General features: G+C 33.0%; 1 protein-coding gene across 1 annotated transcript in view; it reads left to right on the top strand.

The window, feature by feature from the left end:
- The window catches only part of Fur2 (furin-like protease 2), a 319,466-nt gene extending 303,559 nt beyond the window's left edge, over positions 1–15,907 (top strand). The window contains exons 23-24 of the mRNA XM_090382727.1: positions 8,942–9,122; positions 15,237–15,907. Of these exons, the coding sequence (XP_090238853.1) occupies positions 8,942–9,122; positions 15,237–15,559 (504 nt within the window). The 3' untranslated portion in view covers positions 15,560–15,907. The remainder of the gene's footprint in view (positions 1–8,941; positions 9,123–15,236) is intronic.
- Positions 15,908–16,205: the final 298 nt, after the last annotated feature.

The raw sequence follows: 16,205 nt of genomic DNA on the forward strand, positions 1-16,205 counted from the left end.
TGCAAATTTTGGCAGCAATTGCATTTGTGTGAAAATGGTGTTTTTCCTCCATAATCGCGGTAATTTGTTGATTATTTTGAGGATACATGGATTGGACACCCAACCAGACGACATCTTCGTCGACCATCAAAGTATTCCCATGAAATGTGGAACGTATGCCAGCTTGTTCTTGGAGGATTACCAAGAACGAATAATGCTGTTGAAGAGTGGCATAGAGGATTTGATGAACAAGTCACTGCTTATCATCGCAACATTTGGAAATTTATCGATTGCATTAAAAAAGAACAAAGTATTAACGAAATGCGCATTGAACAATATTTAAATGGAAGTCACCTGGGCAACAAAAAAAAAAAAAGAAGTATCGCGATTGTGATGAATGAATTAAAAGGCTTGTTAGTGAATTACGATGAACGGGGTGATATTGTTGATTATCTAAGAGGTTATAGCGCATAATATTTCTTATTAATAATTTACATACTGTGTTGTAAATATTAGTTTCTTAGTAATTAATTATCCCAACATAACTGATTCTGAATATTGCATAAACATTCATTTTGAATTTTTGCAGTGTACTATGACATACATAATGTTATAATTAATTTATTTTAAAATTAACCAATTGTTATATTGTTCAAATAATGGATTTTTTACTATTTTTTTGATACATGTAACTATTAAAATACATAATCTACCTATTAAATTACATATTTCCATACATGTGTTTTTTTTTATTTCCGTACTATTCCCTCATAGTTCATAGAATTCCAAAAATATGCTAATCATAGCTTAAGGCAGAAACTTAAATAAAAAATAACTTTTTATGATTTGATCAAACCCATTTCATTGCTTCTAGATGGTAAAATACGATAAACTGACGGGGCAATAAATTGTTTATGCGATAAACTGACACGGTGGTAAATTGCTGGCGGTAAATTTTCTGGACTCATATATATATATATATATATATATATATAAAGATATTAAAGATAATAGAAAAAGTAAATCAATCAAATAATACATTCAGGGATTTAAGAAAACTCAAAAAAAAAAAAAAATTAAAAAATTATTGCTTTTTACCCCAAATCCAGATGACTTCAACTGGGGCCAACCACCCAGATTGAAGGCAAAAAATGACAAGAAGTTCTCTGTTTCTGTAATGATAAATATATGCTAAGTAATTTAAATATAAACCAATATAGGCCGAATATAAATCAAATATAGTAAGAAAATATAAGTAAATTATAAATATAAGCATATATTAATCATCGTTGACCGGACAGAGAAGGTAATTTAATGATTAAAATAAGATTAAATATATAATACATACTACATATTCACCATATCCAGGACATAATGTAATAGTCGTCAAAATAATGTGGTGTCCCCTATGTGATGGATATGGTAAAAATAAATATAAATAAATAATTAATCAATTAGCCAATCAAATCTAAATTAACGCAAAGAGAAACATGCAGATAGTAAGAAGAAAAACTAAAGGAGTAGGAATAATAGAACCTGAACTCCAAAAGGCGAAAAATAGTTGTATAGATAAGAAATAGTTTCTCCTATGTCCTAATAATTTCGGAGAAATAAAAATAAAGAGTGTAGGACAGCTTAAAGACATTACAAGATATAAGTGGTGGCTCGGGTATGCCCGGGATCGCAAACCCGTTCCTATAGTAGAACCCTGAGCTGAATTTGCACGTTACCTCAGCGTGAACTTAAGTAAACTTAAATGAATTTAACTATGTATAAAAAAAAAAAAATGATACCTTTAATTTGCAAGCCGGTGAGTACAAGTTTTCTATGACGTAAGACACCAAGAATGCAAAGTATATCCTATGTAGATATATACATGGCACTTAATGACTATTATATTGAACCAATGGGTTCAGAAAACAAATTTTTGAAATTAATTATGCTTATCGCTTTCCTGAAGTGGTATTTCAGGTAAGTGATAGGGAAATTATTATTAACCAACTTGTTGTACAATGCTATTATGTTTGCTGAACAGTTTTTATTATTATTGCAAATATAAGCAATCCTCAGACATTGGGATAAAATGCACTGATTTTGATATATTAGATCTCCAGTTTGTAAAGCCGACTACATTGAAATTAAATGAGTCTCTTTTATTATATACGTTTACATCTATAATATTATGGAATATTTCTATATGAAGATCCAGGTAATATGCTATAGTATCAAAACTATTAGTTTTCTCTAATACAAGTTCTTGTGGATATAATTTACTGTAATCCTGGACAAAATGTGGACAATTAAACACATATAGATCATCTACATATCTGAATATAAGTAGGTTATCTTGGAATGCTCTTTCTGTATAATAAAGGTTTGCAATTATGCTTGATGCTTGACTTCCCATAGGGGTGCTAGTCAGCAAGTATAACGATGTTCTGTCATATACATAATTATTAAAGATGCATAAATTTATTAGAGTATCCCAGTAGGTTAAATCAAACTTTATAGCATTTTTATTTTCCAAATATAGTTTCTGGAGAACGACTTTTAAATTATCAAGAATAATGATCGTAAATAGACTGTTAAAGTCAAATGTTTGTATTTGTTGAATAATGTTATTTTTTATTGCATTTATAATCAGTAAGTTATTATTTATTATAATAGTTTTATTTAAGTTATTTAATATAATTTTAAGTAACTTTTCTAATATTTTTCCTGGAAATTTAGCATAACTATCTCTACATGATGTTATGAATCTAAATGCAATAGGTGATTTATGAAATTTGGGTATGCCATATATAAACGGATATTTTAGGTTATTATACTTTAATTTTAATTTTTTATGCAATGCAATTAATTTTTTGATTATTATATTAGAAGAAGATGTTATGTGTTTATATCTATGGATTTATTTATAAATAATAATAACTTACCGATTATAAATGCAATAAAAAATAACATTATTCAACAAATACAAACATTTGACTTTAACAGTCTATTTACGAGCATTAATCTTGATAATTTAAAAGTCGTTCTCCAGAAACTATATTTGGAAAATAAAAATACTATAAAGGTTGATTTAACCTATTGGGATACTCTAATAAATTTATGCATCTTTAATAATTATGTATATGACGGAACATCATTATACTTGCTGACTAGCACCCCTATGGGAAGTCCAGCATCAAGCATAATTGCAAACCTTTATTATACAGAAAGAGCAGTCCAAGATAACCTACTTATATTCAGATACGTAGATGATCTATGTGTGTTTAATTATCCACATTTTGTCCAGGATTACAGTAAATTATATCCACAAGAACTTGTATTAGAGAAAACTAATAGTTCTGATACTATAGCAAATTAGCTGGATCTTCATATAGAAATATTCCATAATAATATAGACGTAAACGTATATAATAAAAGAGACGCATTTAATTTAAATGTAGTCGGCTTTACAAACTGGAGATCTAATATATCAAAATCAGTGCATGCTAATATCATTTTATCCCAATGTCTGAGGATTGCTTATATTTGCAATAATAATAAAAACTGTTCAGCAAACATAATAGCATTGTACAAAAGTTGATTGATAATAATTTCCCTATCGCTTACCTGAAATACCACTTCAGAAAAGCGATAAGCATAATTAATTTCAAAAATTTGTTTTCTGAACATTGGTTCAATATAATAGTCATATTTAGTGCCATGTACATACCATCTTGCAAATTACAGTGTATCTTTTTTTTTTTTTCTTTTTTTTATACATAGTTAAATTCATTTAAGTTTACTTAAGTTCACGCTGAGGTAACATGCAAATTCAGCTCAGGGTCCTACTATAGGAACGGGTTTGCGATCCCGGGCATACCCGAGCCACAACTTATATCTTGTAATGTCTTTAAGCTGTCCTACACTCTTCATTTTTATTTCTCCGAAATTATTAGGACATAGGAGAAACTATTTCTTATCTATACAACTATTTTTTGCCTTTTTGGAGTTCAGGTTCTATTATTCCTACTCCTTTAGTTTTTCATCTTACTATCTGCATGTTTCTCTTTGTGTTAACTTAGATTTGATTGGCTAATTGATTAATTATTTATTTATATTTATTTTTACCGTATACATCACATAGGGGGCACCACATTATTTTGACGACTATTACATTGTCCTGGATACGGTAAATATGTAGTATGTATTATATATTTAATCTTATTTTAATCATTAAATTACCTTCTCTGTCGGGTCAACGATGATTAATATATGCTTACATTTATAATTTACTTATATTTTCTTACTATATTTGATTTATATTCGGCCTATATTTGGTTTAGATTTAAATTACTTAGCATATATTTATCATTACGGAAACAGAGAACTTCTTGTCGTTTTTTGCCTTCAGTCTGGGTGGTTGGCCCCAGTTGAAGTCATCTGGATTTGGGGTAAAAAGAGATATTTTTTTTTTTTTTTTTTTTTTAATTTCTTAAATCCCTGAATGTATTATTTGATTGATTTACTTTTTCTATTATCTTTAATATTTTATAGACATTATGAGTGTAATGCATGATTTCTCTGCAACTGCATTGACCCATAAATATTAGTTACAGTTACAGTCGTTATAATTGTTAACTTTCTTTTTTATCACTAATATATATATATATATATATATATTATAGCCTAAGTAAAATAAGTATGTACTATTTAATAGGTCAATAAGTTAGTTATTGTAGTAAAGGCCAAAAATGTAAAAAACCAAATCTACTTGTGTATATAAATACAAAAATATGTATATCAGCAGGCAGACCACAATAGACCTGTAGATCAAAACCACTTAAGGAACTATATAATTGCTTATGCTGGCTCCCATAGCCAAACCCTGGAAAGAATACTAATTAGCAATACAATGTAAAGATAAATTGTTAATTATAGGTACATAGATACATTGAAAGGGGCTTTTGTACTTTTCAATGTATCTATAGGTACATAGATACGTTGAAATAGTATACCGATGGATGTAATGTACAATCGATTATAGATGGCATTAATCCAATCTGGATTATATTATATATAAAATTTTTATAAATACTCCTATCATTGACACACACACACACACACACACACAACAGGTAGGTAATAGGCAAAACATTATATATATGTTTGAACAACATGTTTCACAGGTTATCTTGATCAAAATGCTTCAAATAAAAGCACTTCATCTGTGTAAAGTTTAGAATCTATTACCAGTAGTGTATCAGTCATACATTTTGCAGGTGTTTTCTCCATCACTTCTTCAGCGATTGATTTTACTGTTACACCAAACTGACAACTGAAATGGGTTGTCAATTTGGAAAATACCAAAATGGGATGGTGTTTTCCATGGAAAGAACATTGTTCTATCTACAGAAAATTCAGTTAAACAAGAAAACGTTCTGGGTTCTATGATTCAGCTCGACTGAAAGGTAATTCTGTCTTTCAGTTGCCTTTATTTTATTATTTTATTTTTTTGATTTGGTGTCCTTCTGCAATTTGTAAAAAAAAAAAGATAAAAGGCCTGGTTTTGAACCCATGAAGATGGGAGGAATTTTTATGTTATTTCCCCCCACACACACAATGTTGACTGAGTTAATGTTTCTCTGGTTAAAGTTACAATTTTCCCTCCCCACAAGAAATTCTTTTATTTTCATGATGTAGAAGAGTACAATATACTGATGCCTCATAGCCTTTGTTGCTTTGGTTAAAAAAAAACATGTATCTACCAATTATTATTATTAAGGATTCAGCAAACAGACACATTAGAGAAAGGTCAAAGATCAGGAAGTCTTGGATTACAGATGTCACTTTTAAACTTACTGAATAGAGAACTTTAAAAGCCCAGGGTGTACAAGGAGATGAAGAGTATCAGGAACTAAGCAGTCATCAAGCACTGTTTAAGCCAGAACAAACAGGATTATATCAATCGAAAGTGTAAAGAAATTGAATACCACAACAAATGAAACAACACTAAAAAGATGTATGATGTAATTAAGTCTTTAAGACAAATGTTCCGACCAAAATTTAATGTAATTAAGGACTCCAAAGGGGAATTTTAACAGAGCAGAATACAATCAAAGGAAGGTGGAAAGAATACTGTGATCAGCTCTTCCAAGCACCTGCTGGTACTAATGATCTGCACCCCCATTTCAAGAGTGTAATCATGAACCAGTTCCACTGAAGGAAGAAATCAAAAAAGCCATCAGAGAACTAATGTGTGGTGAGTCACTTGGAATTGATGAAATTCCAGCGGAATTGATTAAAGCTATAGGTGTGAAGGGTGCAGAGTTTTTCATAAAATGATTGTAAAAATTTCAGAAACAGGACGGTGGCCATTGGATTGGAAGAAATAAATTTTCATCCCCTTACCAAAAAAAATCTGAAAATTTGCTCAAATTACAGGACTATTAGCCTAATTTCTCATGCTAGCAAGATTAAAATCATATTGAACAGAATCTCAAGAAAATTTGAAGAAATGTCAGAAGAGCAAGCAGGTTTCAGAAGGGGTAGAGGAACCAGAGATCAGATCTCAAGCCTAAGACTGATTATTGAAAAATGCAAAGAATACAATGTTCCAGTCATTTTGTGTTTTTTTTTTGGATTATGCAAAAGCATTTGATTGTATTCAACATGAGAAACTATGAATATTATGGGTTTCCCAATCCACATAATTCACTGATTAAGCTACTGTACCATGAACAGGAAGGAACTGTGAGAATGAACATGGGAAACACTGACTTTTTCACAATAGGTAACGGTGTCAGGCAAGGCTGTATTTTGTCGCCTCACCTTTTTAATCTTTATGCCGAAGATATCATGTGTGAAGCTTTGGAAGATTTAGAGACTGGCATCAAAATTGGAGGACTGAAGATAAACAACCTTGGTTATGCAGATGATACTGTGCTAATTTGTAATTCTAATGATCATCTTAAAGAAACTCTGAGGAGACTATGTGAAGCAAGTAAGAAAAAAGGATTGTTTCTGAATGTGTGTAAAACCAAAATTATGGTGATTGGTGATAATCTTGATTCCAGTGAAGAGAAGGTTAATGTGCAAGATATCGAAGAAGTTGATGAATTTGATTACTTAGGGTCAAGAATAAATAAAAATAGTTACTGCTCAAACAATGTAAAGAGACTACAGGAATTGCTAAAATGTTGGTCGCTGATCTGATAAAATTATGGAGAGATCATGATCTGCCCCTAAAGATGAATTAAATTAACCCTAAAAATTAACAAATCATTGATTTGTTAATTTTTCCAGTTGCCACTTATGGATGTGAAGGATGTAATCTGAAAAGAGTTGACAGGAAGAAAATTGAAGCATTTGAAATGTGGTGTCACTGGAGAATACTGCATATTTCTTAATTGGATAGAAGAACAAATGAGTGGGTATTGAATAAAATTGGCAGGCCCAAAATTTTTCTTCTTAGCATCAACAAAAGAAAACTTAAGTTTTTGGTCATATAGTAAGAAGGGAAAACTTTCTGTTGAAGAATATAATGGAAGGAAAAACGGAGGGGAAGAGGTGCAGAGGAAGACCTGCAACTAGTTGGAAGGATGGAATCAGTGAACTTCTGGGCATGACACTTTGCGATGCTGCTCGTATAGCACACGATCAATGCAGTTGGAGGAATTTGATGGTGGCCACAACAGCTCCTCAGGGAGCTATGTAACTAGAAGAAGATCTACCAATGAGATAATAATTACCACTGACAAATAAATTTTTTGCCCATGAGTTTCAAGGTAACTGGATGCTATGGAAAATACTGTTATATTGTCCGTGTAGATGATGAAAACAGTATTGAATTGTTTACTAATGAATATTTCATTTATTGAACACAAAGTGAATTAACAATGTATTGATGAAATATCTGTTATAAGAAATAGGCTAATTTGGTTCTAAAAATTTTCTGCTTTGAATAAAACAAATTGAAAAGCCACACAGAATGAACTGAGTTTTGAGCTTTGAATTTTCAAAGCTATTTTCATCATCTGTTAAAGCTGCCAATTTGTTTGTAACAGATGGCAAAACATACTGGAAGATTTTAAGACAATTTGTACATTTTCAGATGCATTAAACAGTCTTCAAAATGCATTTTTTTGTTTGCTCCATGTTGTAACAAGAAGTAAGGTATATGGGAATACTTTATTGGATGTCTTTTGTTACTAAAGGTATTTTTTTCTTGTTATCCAGTATAGGAGCAATATGGCCTTAGTTGCTAATGCTCCTAAAAAAAAAAAAAAAATTATCCAGTATAATGTTAGAATAAAGAAGAAAATCATAAAGTTAGCCATTTTCAACTGTTTTTTCAATTTAATGGTGTACAAAATATATCATGCAATCACTCTTCCCCCTCTCCACAACCACTAATTATTCACTTTTCCTAAGATAAGCAGTCGCTTAGTAATATTTGTATATCACTTTGGTGAACCAGGCATTTGTCTGCTATATGGAGCATGGTATGGTAGGAGTCAATGTAGCCTATGAGTCATATGAAGTTTTTTAAGTTTAATTTTTTTAATTTCAGAAGGCATGCAAGGATGTTTGAAAATGTAAAGCATTGTTTAGTGTTACTGTTAATTTTCAAAAATTTATTTCAAAAAATTAAATGACCTCTTAATGCATAGAAGTGTTTTGTTACAACATTCTTATACCTGCTTTAGTAATGCAGTAAACTTTTGTTTGTATTTTGGATTGTGTAATCCATTTTTACAGAGTTTTTATTCATAGGACATTTACATGAAAGCTCTTAAATGTAATCGGGTAGATAATCAATTACCACTGTAACATCTAGCAAACCACAGTTTTTAGTCATATAATATTGACAATATCAAGTTATCCACATTAAACAATATTTCTATTCAGTAATAATGTAAGTTATTTTGATTATGACATGACGAAAGGCATGTTTTTCTGGCTTATCTTGTAGCGCTGTCACGAATGCCATCAAAATTGTGCAAGATGCTCTGGACCAAATGAAAATCACTGTTTGTCATGTAATTTTCCTCATCACTTGGACAGAGATCAAAACAGATGCCTTCCATGTTGTAAAGATATTGGAGAAAAAGAACACAGAGAGGAGAAGTGCTGTACTTGTAACACTGGTTTAGGTGAGATTTATGAAAATTATAAGAATTTTTAAAAATATTTATTAAAATGCAGCACTTTAATGTATGGTTAAGCATCATTAGTTTTTCATTTTATCCTCGAGGATATCATTTACAACTCAAGGAGTTTACATTTTTGGTATTTAAGGAAGAACTTTGTTACAGAGGAACAGGAGTAGGTAAGGGATTTGGTGCATCCAATGAATTAGTTATATCCAGTAGATCAGGTTTTTTTTTTTTTTTGGTAGTTGTTGGCGCATTGGCTTCTGTGGCCATAATGCACCTCCCAAGGTTTTTGCAGTACTTTGATTCAAGCCCGAGTCGGGATTCAAACCCGCGACCTTTGGTTTGCTAGGCGGGTACTTTACCCACCCAGCTAGCCCAGTCGGCGTAGATCAGGTTGATGCGTACACTGCTAGTATTGCGGTTTATTAAGGTAGAGGTAATGGCATGAAATGCTACATCACTGGATGCTCTGTTCCCCTATTGGTGTAACTGATGTGCTTTTCGATTCTTTTATTTTTTATCTGGTAGGAATATCCACAGTGATATTTGAAAGTCACATGTATATGCCTCTTCTGCTCCCCTTGTGTTGGAGGTAAAGTGCTCCTAACCTGAGAATGTTTTTCAGTTTGGGGTTTCCTGAAAAATACTTGTTACATTCTTTTTAATTTCTTCTCTGTGCCTGAACTGAAAAATAAAAAAAACTGAGGGGTTTTCTGGCATAGCAGAGATGGAATCTCCCACTTTTCTTTTCTTAATAATTCAGTTGACCATAGTTAGTGGGGGCAGCCACTTCTATAGATAAATGGATCTGACATGAGATATCCTGAAGGTGCTAAAACCTTACAGCCCTCAGATTATGGACTCAGTTTTCTCATATACCAGGATCATTAATAGGAATTCTGCCTTTACCTCCTGGTCAGTACCCTTCTGTTTCTTTTAGGTGCAATTAATGCAGTTCTATTTATTTTCTAATTTGTCTTTAATATATATTTCATAAAGCACCCTATTTTTGTGATTGTGTTCCTGAATTTCACTGCTGACTTGGTAGTTCTGTTAGTTAAACTATCAAGATAATTATGGAAGGCAATCCCTTTTGTGTTGTTACTTCTGCTTCCAGATCTATATCTTTGCAGATTTGTAGATACACATAAAGGCTTTCGATGATCAATGATTTGGTGATGGAAGGGTTAGTGAACATTTAGGATCCTGGCTGTATGTTGACTTCATAATGACTGTAGGCAAGAATGAATTTTTTTCTTCTCTAAGTTATAACATCTAAATATATGGATTTTTTTTTTTTGCCCACGTGAAAAGCTGGTAGTGACTAACTATTGCATTTACTGAATTTTTGGTTTTTCTTTGAGTTGAGAGCTCAAAACCTTGAAAGTTTACTGTCTTTTTCAATCTACTTGATTTTAATGAAATTCATTTATACAGGTAAAATAAGTGACAATGTTTTATTTTATGCTACAGCTGAGTTTCATTACAATCAGTTTATGTTAAGTTAATTTGTATATTTTGTCTTCTTTGTTTTTCAGTTGGTTGGTATAACATTTTGTTTGTTTGTTTATTTTTATTATAGAGGGTGATGGCCATGGGATATATTTTACACTTCCTGAATTTATTTTATTGCTTTCTTTTCTATATTCACATCATTAGGAACATTATTGATGTATTTGCTTAATAGCAGCCAGTGACCAAAATATGAACTCAACTGAGAGGATTAGATGTTCCCTGAGGACGTCTTTGTGGGTTCCTGATCTTTATTTAATTTTATTCTTTTTCTTTGCTTTGTTAATTTATTCCTTTCAATGTGAATGCTGATATTCCTCCTTGGTTGATGTGACTCATTGGGAAAGTAGTCATACATTTGCACTATAGAAGTAGAGTATCAGTATTTATGATTGTTTTTGATTAATTTCTTGTTGAGTTTACTTTAATTTAAGGTAGCTTTGGACACACAGGCAACAATATTAACTCCTTCCTAAGTCTGACCTTAATTGACATTAGCATATGATATAATAGCATTTATTTTAACAAAGCCCTGAAGACATAACCATGTTCTTTTAAGTTTTAGTTTACAACTAAGACAAAATCAAAAAATGACCATCAGATATCAGTCATCCTATACTGATTCTCAACTGGAAAAGGCAGTGATCACCACCATTCAAGACATTATTGCTGGATTAAATGAAATTTTTTTCAGAAATATCTATGATAAATGCAGTCAGCCTTTTTTTCATGAAAAATCAGGATTAATACAGTTTGCTAAACTGACACCAGAAGAAAGCTTGAAATATAACAAATTAATCCAAGCCATGCGTGGCTTTTAACAATTCCTCATAGTAATGTTTTGTCCTCCTGACAGCAAAGTCTTTACAAATACGGAGGATACGGAAAGGTCAGGGAATGACCACCGCATATCCCCAGAGTAATATGGCCTTAGTTGCTAATGCTCCTAAAAACCAAATAACAAACAAACAAGGGGAGAACAGAAGTTTACTAAATTACAACAGAGCTAAATGGTTTCCTAATAATGGAGAGCAAAGTGGAGGAGAAATTGTTGAAGTTAAACATAAAAAAGGAACCTGGGGCAGATGGAATCTATCCAGCAGTTATATTGAAAGAGGCAGCAAGGGAAGTAAGCAAACTCTTAGCCATAATTATGAGAGCATCCTTAGATTCAGGGAGGTTCCCATGGACTGGAGATGTACAAGTGTATCCTCAATTCACAAAGGTGGTTCAAAGGGTGATCTAAATAATTATAGACCTATTAGTTTAACTTCTGTTCTGGGGAAAATAATGAAGTCACTGGTTTAAGAGGCCGCCTCCGTAGCCAGGTGGGAAGGAGCAGCAGTGCGTAGCGCACGCTTCTTGAGTAGACCAGGGTTCGAGCCCGTCACCACCAAATACGGAGGATGCGGAAAGGTCAGGGAATGACCACCGCATATCCCGGAGCAATATGGCCTTAGTTGCCAATGCTCCTAAAAACCAAATAACAACAACAACTGGTTTAAGAAGTGATGCAGGATCACCTAGACAAGACTGCGGTAAGAATTCAGACACGGCATGGGTTTGTTAAGGGGAAATCTTGTCTGACCAATTTCATTGGATACTACGATGTGGTCACAAAGGAACTGGATGCAAAATAATTGGATTTCAAGAAAGCTTTTAATACTGTTGCACATGGAAAACTCCTGTACAAATTGGAGTGGTATGGCATTAATGGCAAGTTGCTGCAATGGATAAAGGGATGGTTGAGTGGAAGGTGGCAGAGAGTGGTAAAAAATGGACACTGCTCTATGTGGACTAATGTTACTAGTGCAGTCCTCCAGGGTTCTGTGCTAGGCCCATTGTTGTTTCATGTATTTATCAATGGTATCGATGAAGGTATATCAGGCTTAATGTCCACGTTTGCAGATGATACAAGGTTGTCGGGGTTGTTAATGTCAGTAAAGACAGTATGCTACTGCAACAGGATCTAGAAAAGTTAGGCAGGTGGGCTGAGAAGTGGCAACTAAAGTTTAACATTGACAAATGCAAAGCACTGCATATATGGATAGAAGTAACCCTAGAGAAACGTACCAACTATATGGTACAACAATTAGGGTGGTAGAAAATGAAAAAGACCTGGGAGTAATTGTGCAGGCAGATATGAAGTTTTCTGAGCAATGCAGACAGGCTGTCAGAGCAGGTCATAGGGTATTGTCAATGATATACAGGAATTTTGCTAGTAGGGAAAAGGAGGTGATTACTGCTTTCTATAAGGTAATAGTCAGTACTGCGTTCAGGTCTGGAGGCCTCATTTTACGAAGGATGTAGAGTTGCTAGAACGAGTACAGAGAAAGGCAACAAGATTGGTGAAATGAACAAAGGGTTTCTCTTACTAGGAGAGGCTTAAATTCTGGAATTTGCAGCATCTGGAGACTAGACACCTGCGAGGTGATCTGATTGAGGTGTACAAGGTCTTGAATGGTTTGAGCATGCTCAATGCTGATGGGATACTTCCATTTGCCCAGATTAAGAACCTGAGGGGGCATAGATTCAAATTGAGGAAAGACAGATGTAGAATAGGATGTGCGGAAGTTTGCCTTTAGCTAGCAGGTAGTTGATTGCTGGAACAGGCTTCCATATGTTTTTGTGGAAGTTGATAGCTTAAATAAATTTAAGGCTGAACTAGACAAACATTTGGAATAACTGGATGGGTGAAATGGAAAGGGGTTTTTTTTTTTTTTTTTTTTTTGGCTGATTCTCTATAAGCTTGCTTTCTTGAATCATATGCCTCAACTAATGCTAATTCTTGAAATGTATCCAAAATTTAGTTATCTGTTCAAATTTGGAATTTTCTACAATTAAGTTGATTGAATGTAAATATCCTTGATGAGAATCAACCGAAAGAGCAAGCTGGCTTTTGACAGGATTCTCAACTACGGATCACCTTCACATAATGTCACAGCTAATGGAGAAGGCAAATGAATATAAAACACCATTATGCCTGGCATTTGTGGATTATGAAAAGGCATTTGACTCCATACAGCATAAGGCAATGTTTCGGGCACTGGGAAGACAAGGTATAGAGACCCCATATATTATGATTTTGAAGAAAATATATGAGAATGCTACCTCCTTTATTAGACTAGACAAAGACAGTAATAAATTTAAAATTGAGAATGGAGTTCGACAAGGAGACACAATATCTCCGAAGTTGTTTACTGCTGCCCTTGAGGAAGCTTTCAGAAGATTAGACTGGTCGCAGAAAGGAGTCAATGTGAATGGAGAGTACTCTTAAACCATTTACGATTTGCAGATGACATTGTGGTCATAAGCCACGATCCCAAAGAATTAGAGGAAAATCTTAATCAGTTATGCAGAGTTAGTAAGGATTTTGGACTAAAGATGAATATGACTAAAACAAAAGTAATGATGAACAAGTATGCCGCAGAAAGGGATATAATGATTGAAGGAACAATAATTGAAAAGGTGGAGTCATATACTTATCTGGGACAAGTCATTAGCTGTAATAATGATAAATGGATGGAAGTCAAGAGAAGAATAAATTTTGGATTGATAGCATTCAGGAAATATAGTCACATACTGAGAAGCACTATCCCAATTTGTCTGAAACATAAAATAAACCATTGTATACTCCCACCATGACTTATGGAAGTGAAACTTGGGCACTCACCAAAAGAATGGAAGAGAAGTTGAGAACTACACGGCGAAAAATAGAACAAATTATATTGGGAATCAGACTGTTAGATAAGAAGAGAAACACATGGATTAGGCAGCAAACTCAAGTAAAGGACATTCTTATCAAAACTAAAGAACTAAAATGGTCTTGGGCAGGACACATAGCTCGAAGACATGATGACAGATGGACTAAGAAAATAACAGAATGGTACCCAAGAGTTAAGAGAAAACCTGGAAGACAACAACGGAGATGGACAGATGAAATTCATGACTTTGTGGGCAGTAAATGGATGGCCATTGCACAAAACAGAAGGAACTGGAAAGTTGCTGGAGAGGCCTTCATCCTGCAGTGGATTGAAAATGGCTGATGATGATGAAATATCCTCAATTGAGTTATCATAGCACATGTTCGCCATCATTACAAAACTAGTGCTGATATTGCATTGCCTATGCACAAGGTAAAATAACCTAACATACTGCTGTAGTGTACATTTTAATGCTCCAAGAAAACAGCTATTTGCAGTGCTAAACATAGGAAGTGAGAAAAATGGAAAATGAAAAATATACTTAGTCATGAAATAAAACTTGGTTATTGTTTTATAAAACATTGTGTTATGGCAAACTTCTCAATATAGACAAAACTTAAGACTGCACATGTGTTTTGATAATGGTTCTTGCAGTACATGAATGCAGATATATCTGGAGATATTTTGCATTCTGGTTTTATGAACAATAAATGAGCTTACAAAATTATTCTAGAAATGGTGACTGACTACTCAAGTTACTTGATATGAAAGGATTTTGAACATTCTTAGTTAATTTTTTAGAAATGTTTTTTTTTTAGAAGCAAATCTTCAATTTATATATAAGTCCTTTTATTAATTGGAATATAATTTTTTTTTTTTTTTTTTTTTTTAACAGATTTCTGCATTACTTCAGGTGATCATCCCCGAAGTATAAATAGTGAGAACCCAAACTTGCAGAGAACTGTTAAAGTGGTTATTCCCATGGAGCATGTGGTACCAGTTGTGATAGCAATCTGTGTGTGTGCTGTACTGTTTTTCTTTTTATTGTTTGGTATCTTACAAGCATCTTCACATGGGTGGTGGCGCTGTCCTGTAAAAGATAGAGACTATGAAAGAGTGCCAAATCCTTTGGCAGCCCAGTTTGATACTGACATGGAAAAAGTAGCACTTACTCAAGAAGATCCAGACGATGAAGAAGATATTTATCAGAAGGCATAGTTAATCGTGTAAAATATATGCAGTGGTTGTGCCTGTATCTGCTACATTTTGTAGCCCATTCAAAAACAATAGTTGCCAGCCATGATTTGGAGAAAGAAATGTCTAGTTTGAACTAACCATGGAGCCGATCTTAAGAAGGATGTACAGGTTTTGTTCTTTTTGATTCTTTTTACATAGTGTACTGGAAAGACAGGTTGGAATTATTAATTCAAACTTGATAAGGTTTAAAATGATTATGGAGATAACCTTTCAGAGGTTGCATTATTCAGATCAACTCACTTATATGTACATTTGTCATATCTTTATGCCTACAGTTTTAAATATCAGATAAGGATCTCTAATTGTAGGGGCACAGAATAGGTCATAATTAATTTATAAATAGAATTTTTATAGTCTTTACATAGTATGAATTCTCTGTGAAAAACAATGTCAATCGTGTCATTTCTTGGTAAAGTTTGTATTTTCCTTTAGATTTTCTTAACTTTTTTTTAAAAATTGCCTTATTCTTTTTATTATGGTAATTAAATATAGAAATTATATTTGTTGAGGAACTATTGCAGATTTAGAAAACTTCATTTTCTAAAATTTTATTTGCCCTAGTGTGAATTTAAATCACTTAAGTTGAAAGGAAAAACATCTAGTCAGT

Source organism: Mastigoproctus giganteus, chromosome 1 (assembly GCF_048544385.1).
Source record: "Mastigoproctus giganteus isolate SK-2022 chromosome 1, ASM4854438v1, whole genome shotgun sequence".
NCBI classification, from domain to species: domain Eukaryota; kingdom Metazoa; phylum Arthropoda; class Arachnida; order Uropygi; family Thelyphonidae; genus Mastigoproctus; species Mastigoproctus giganteus.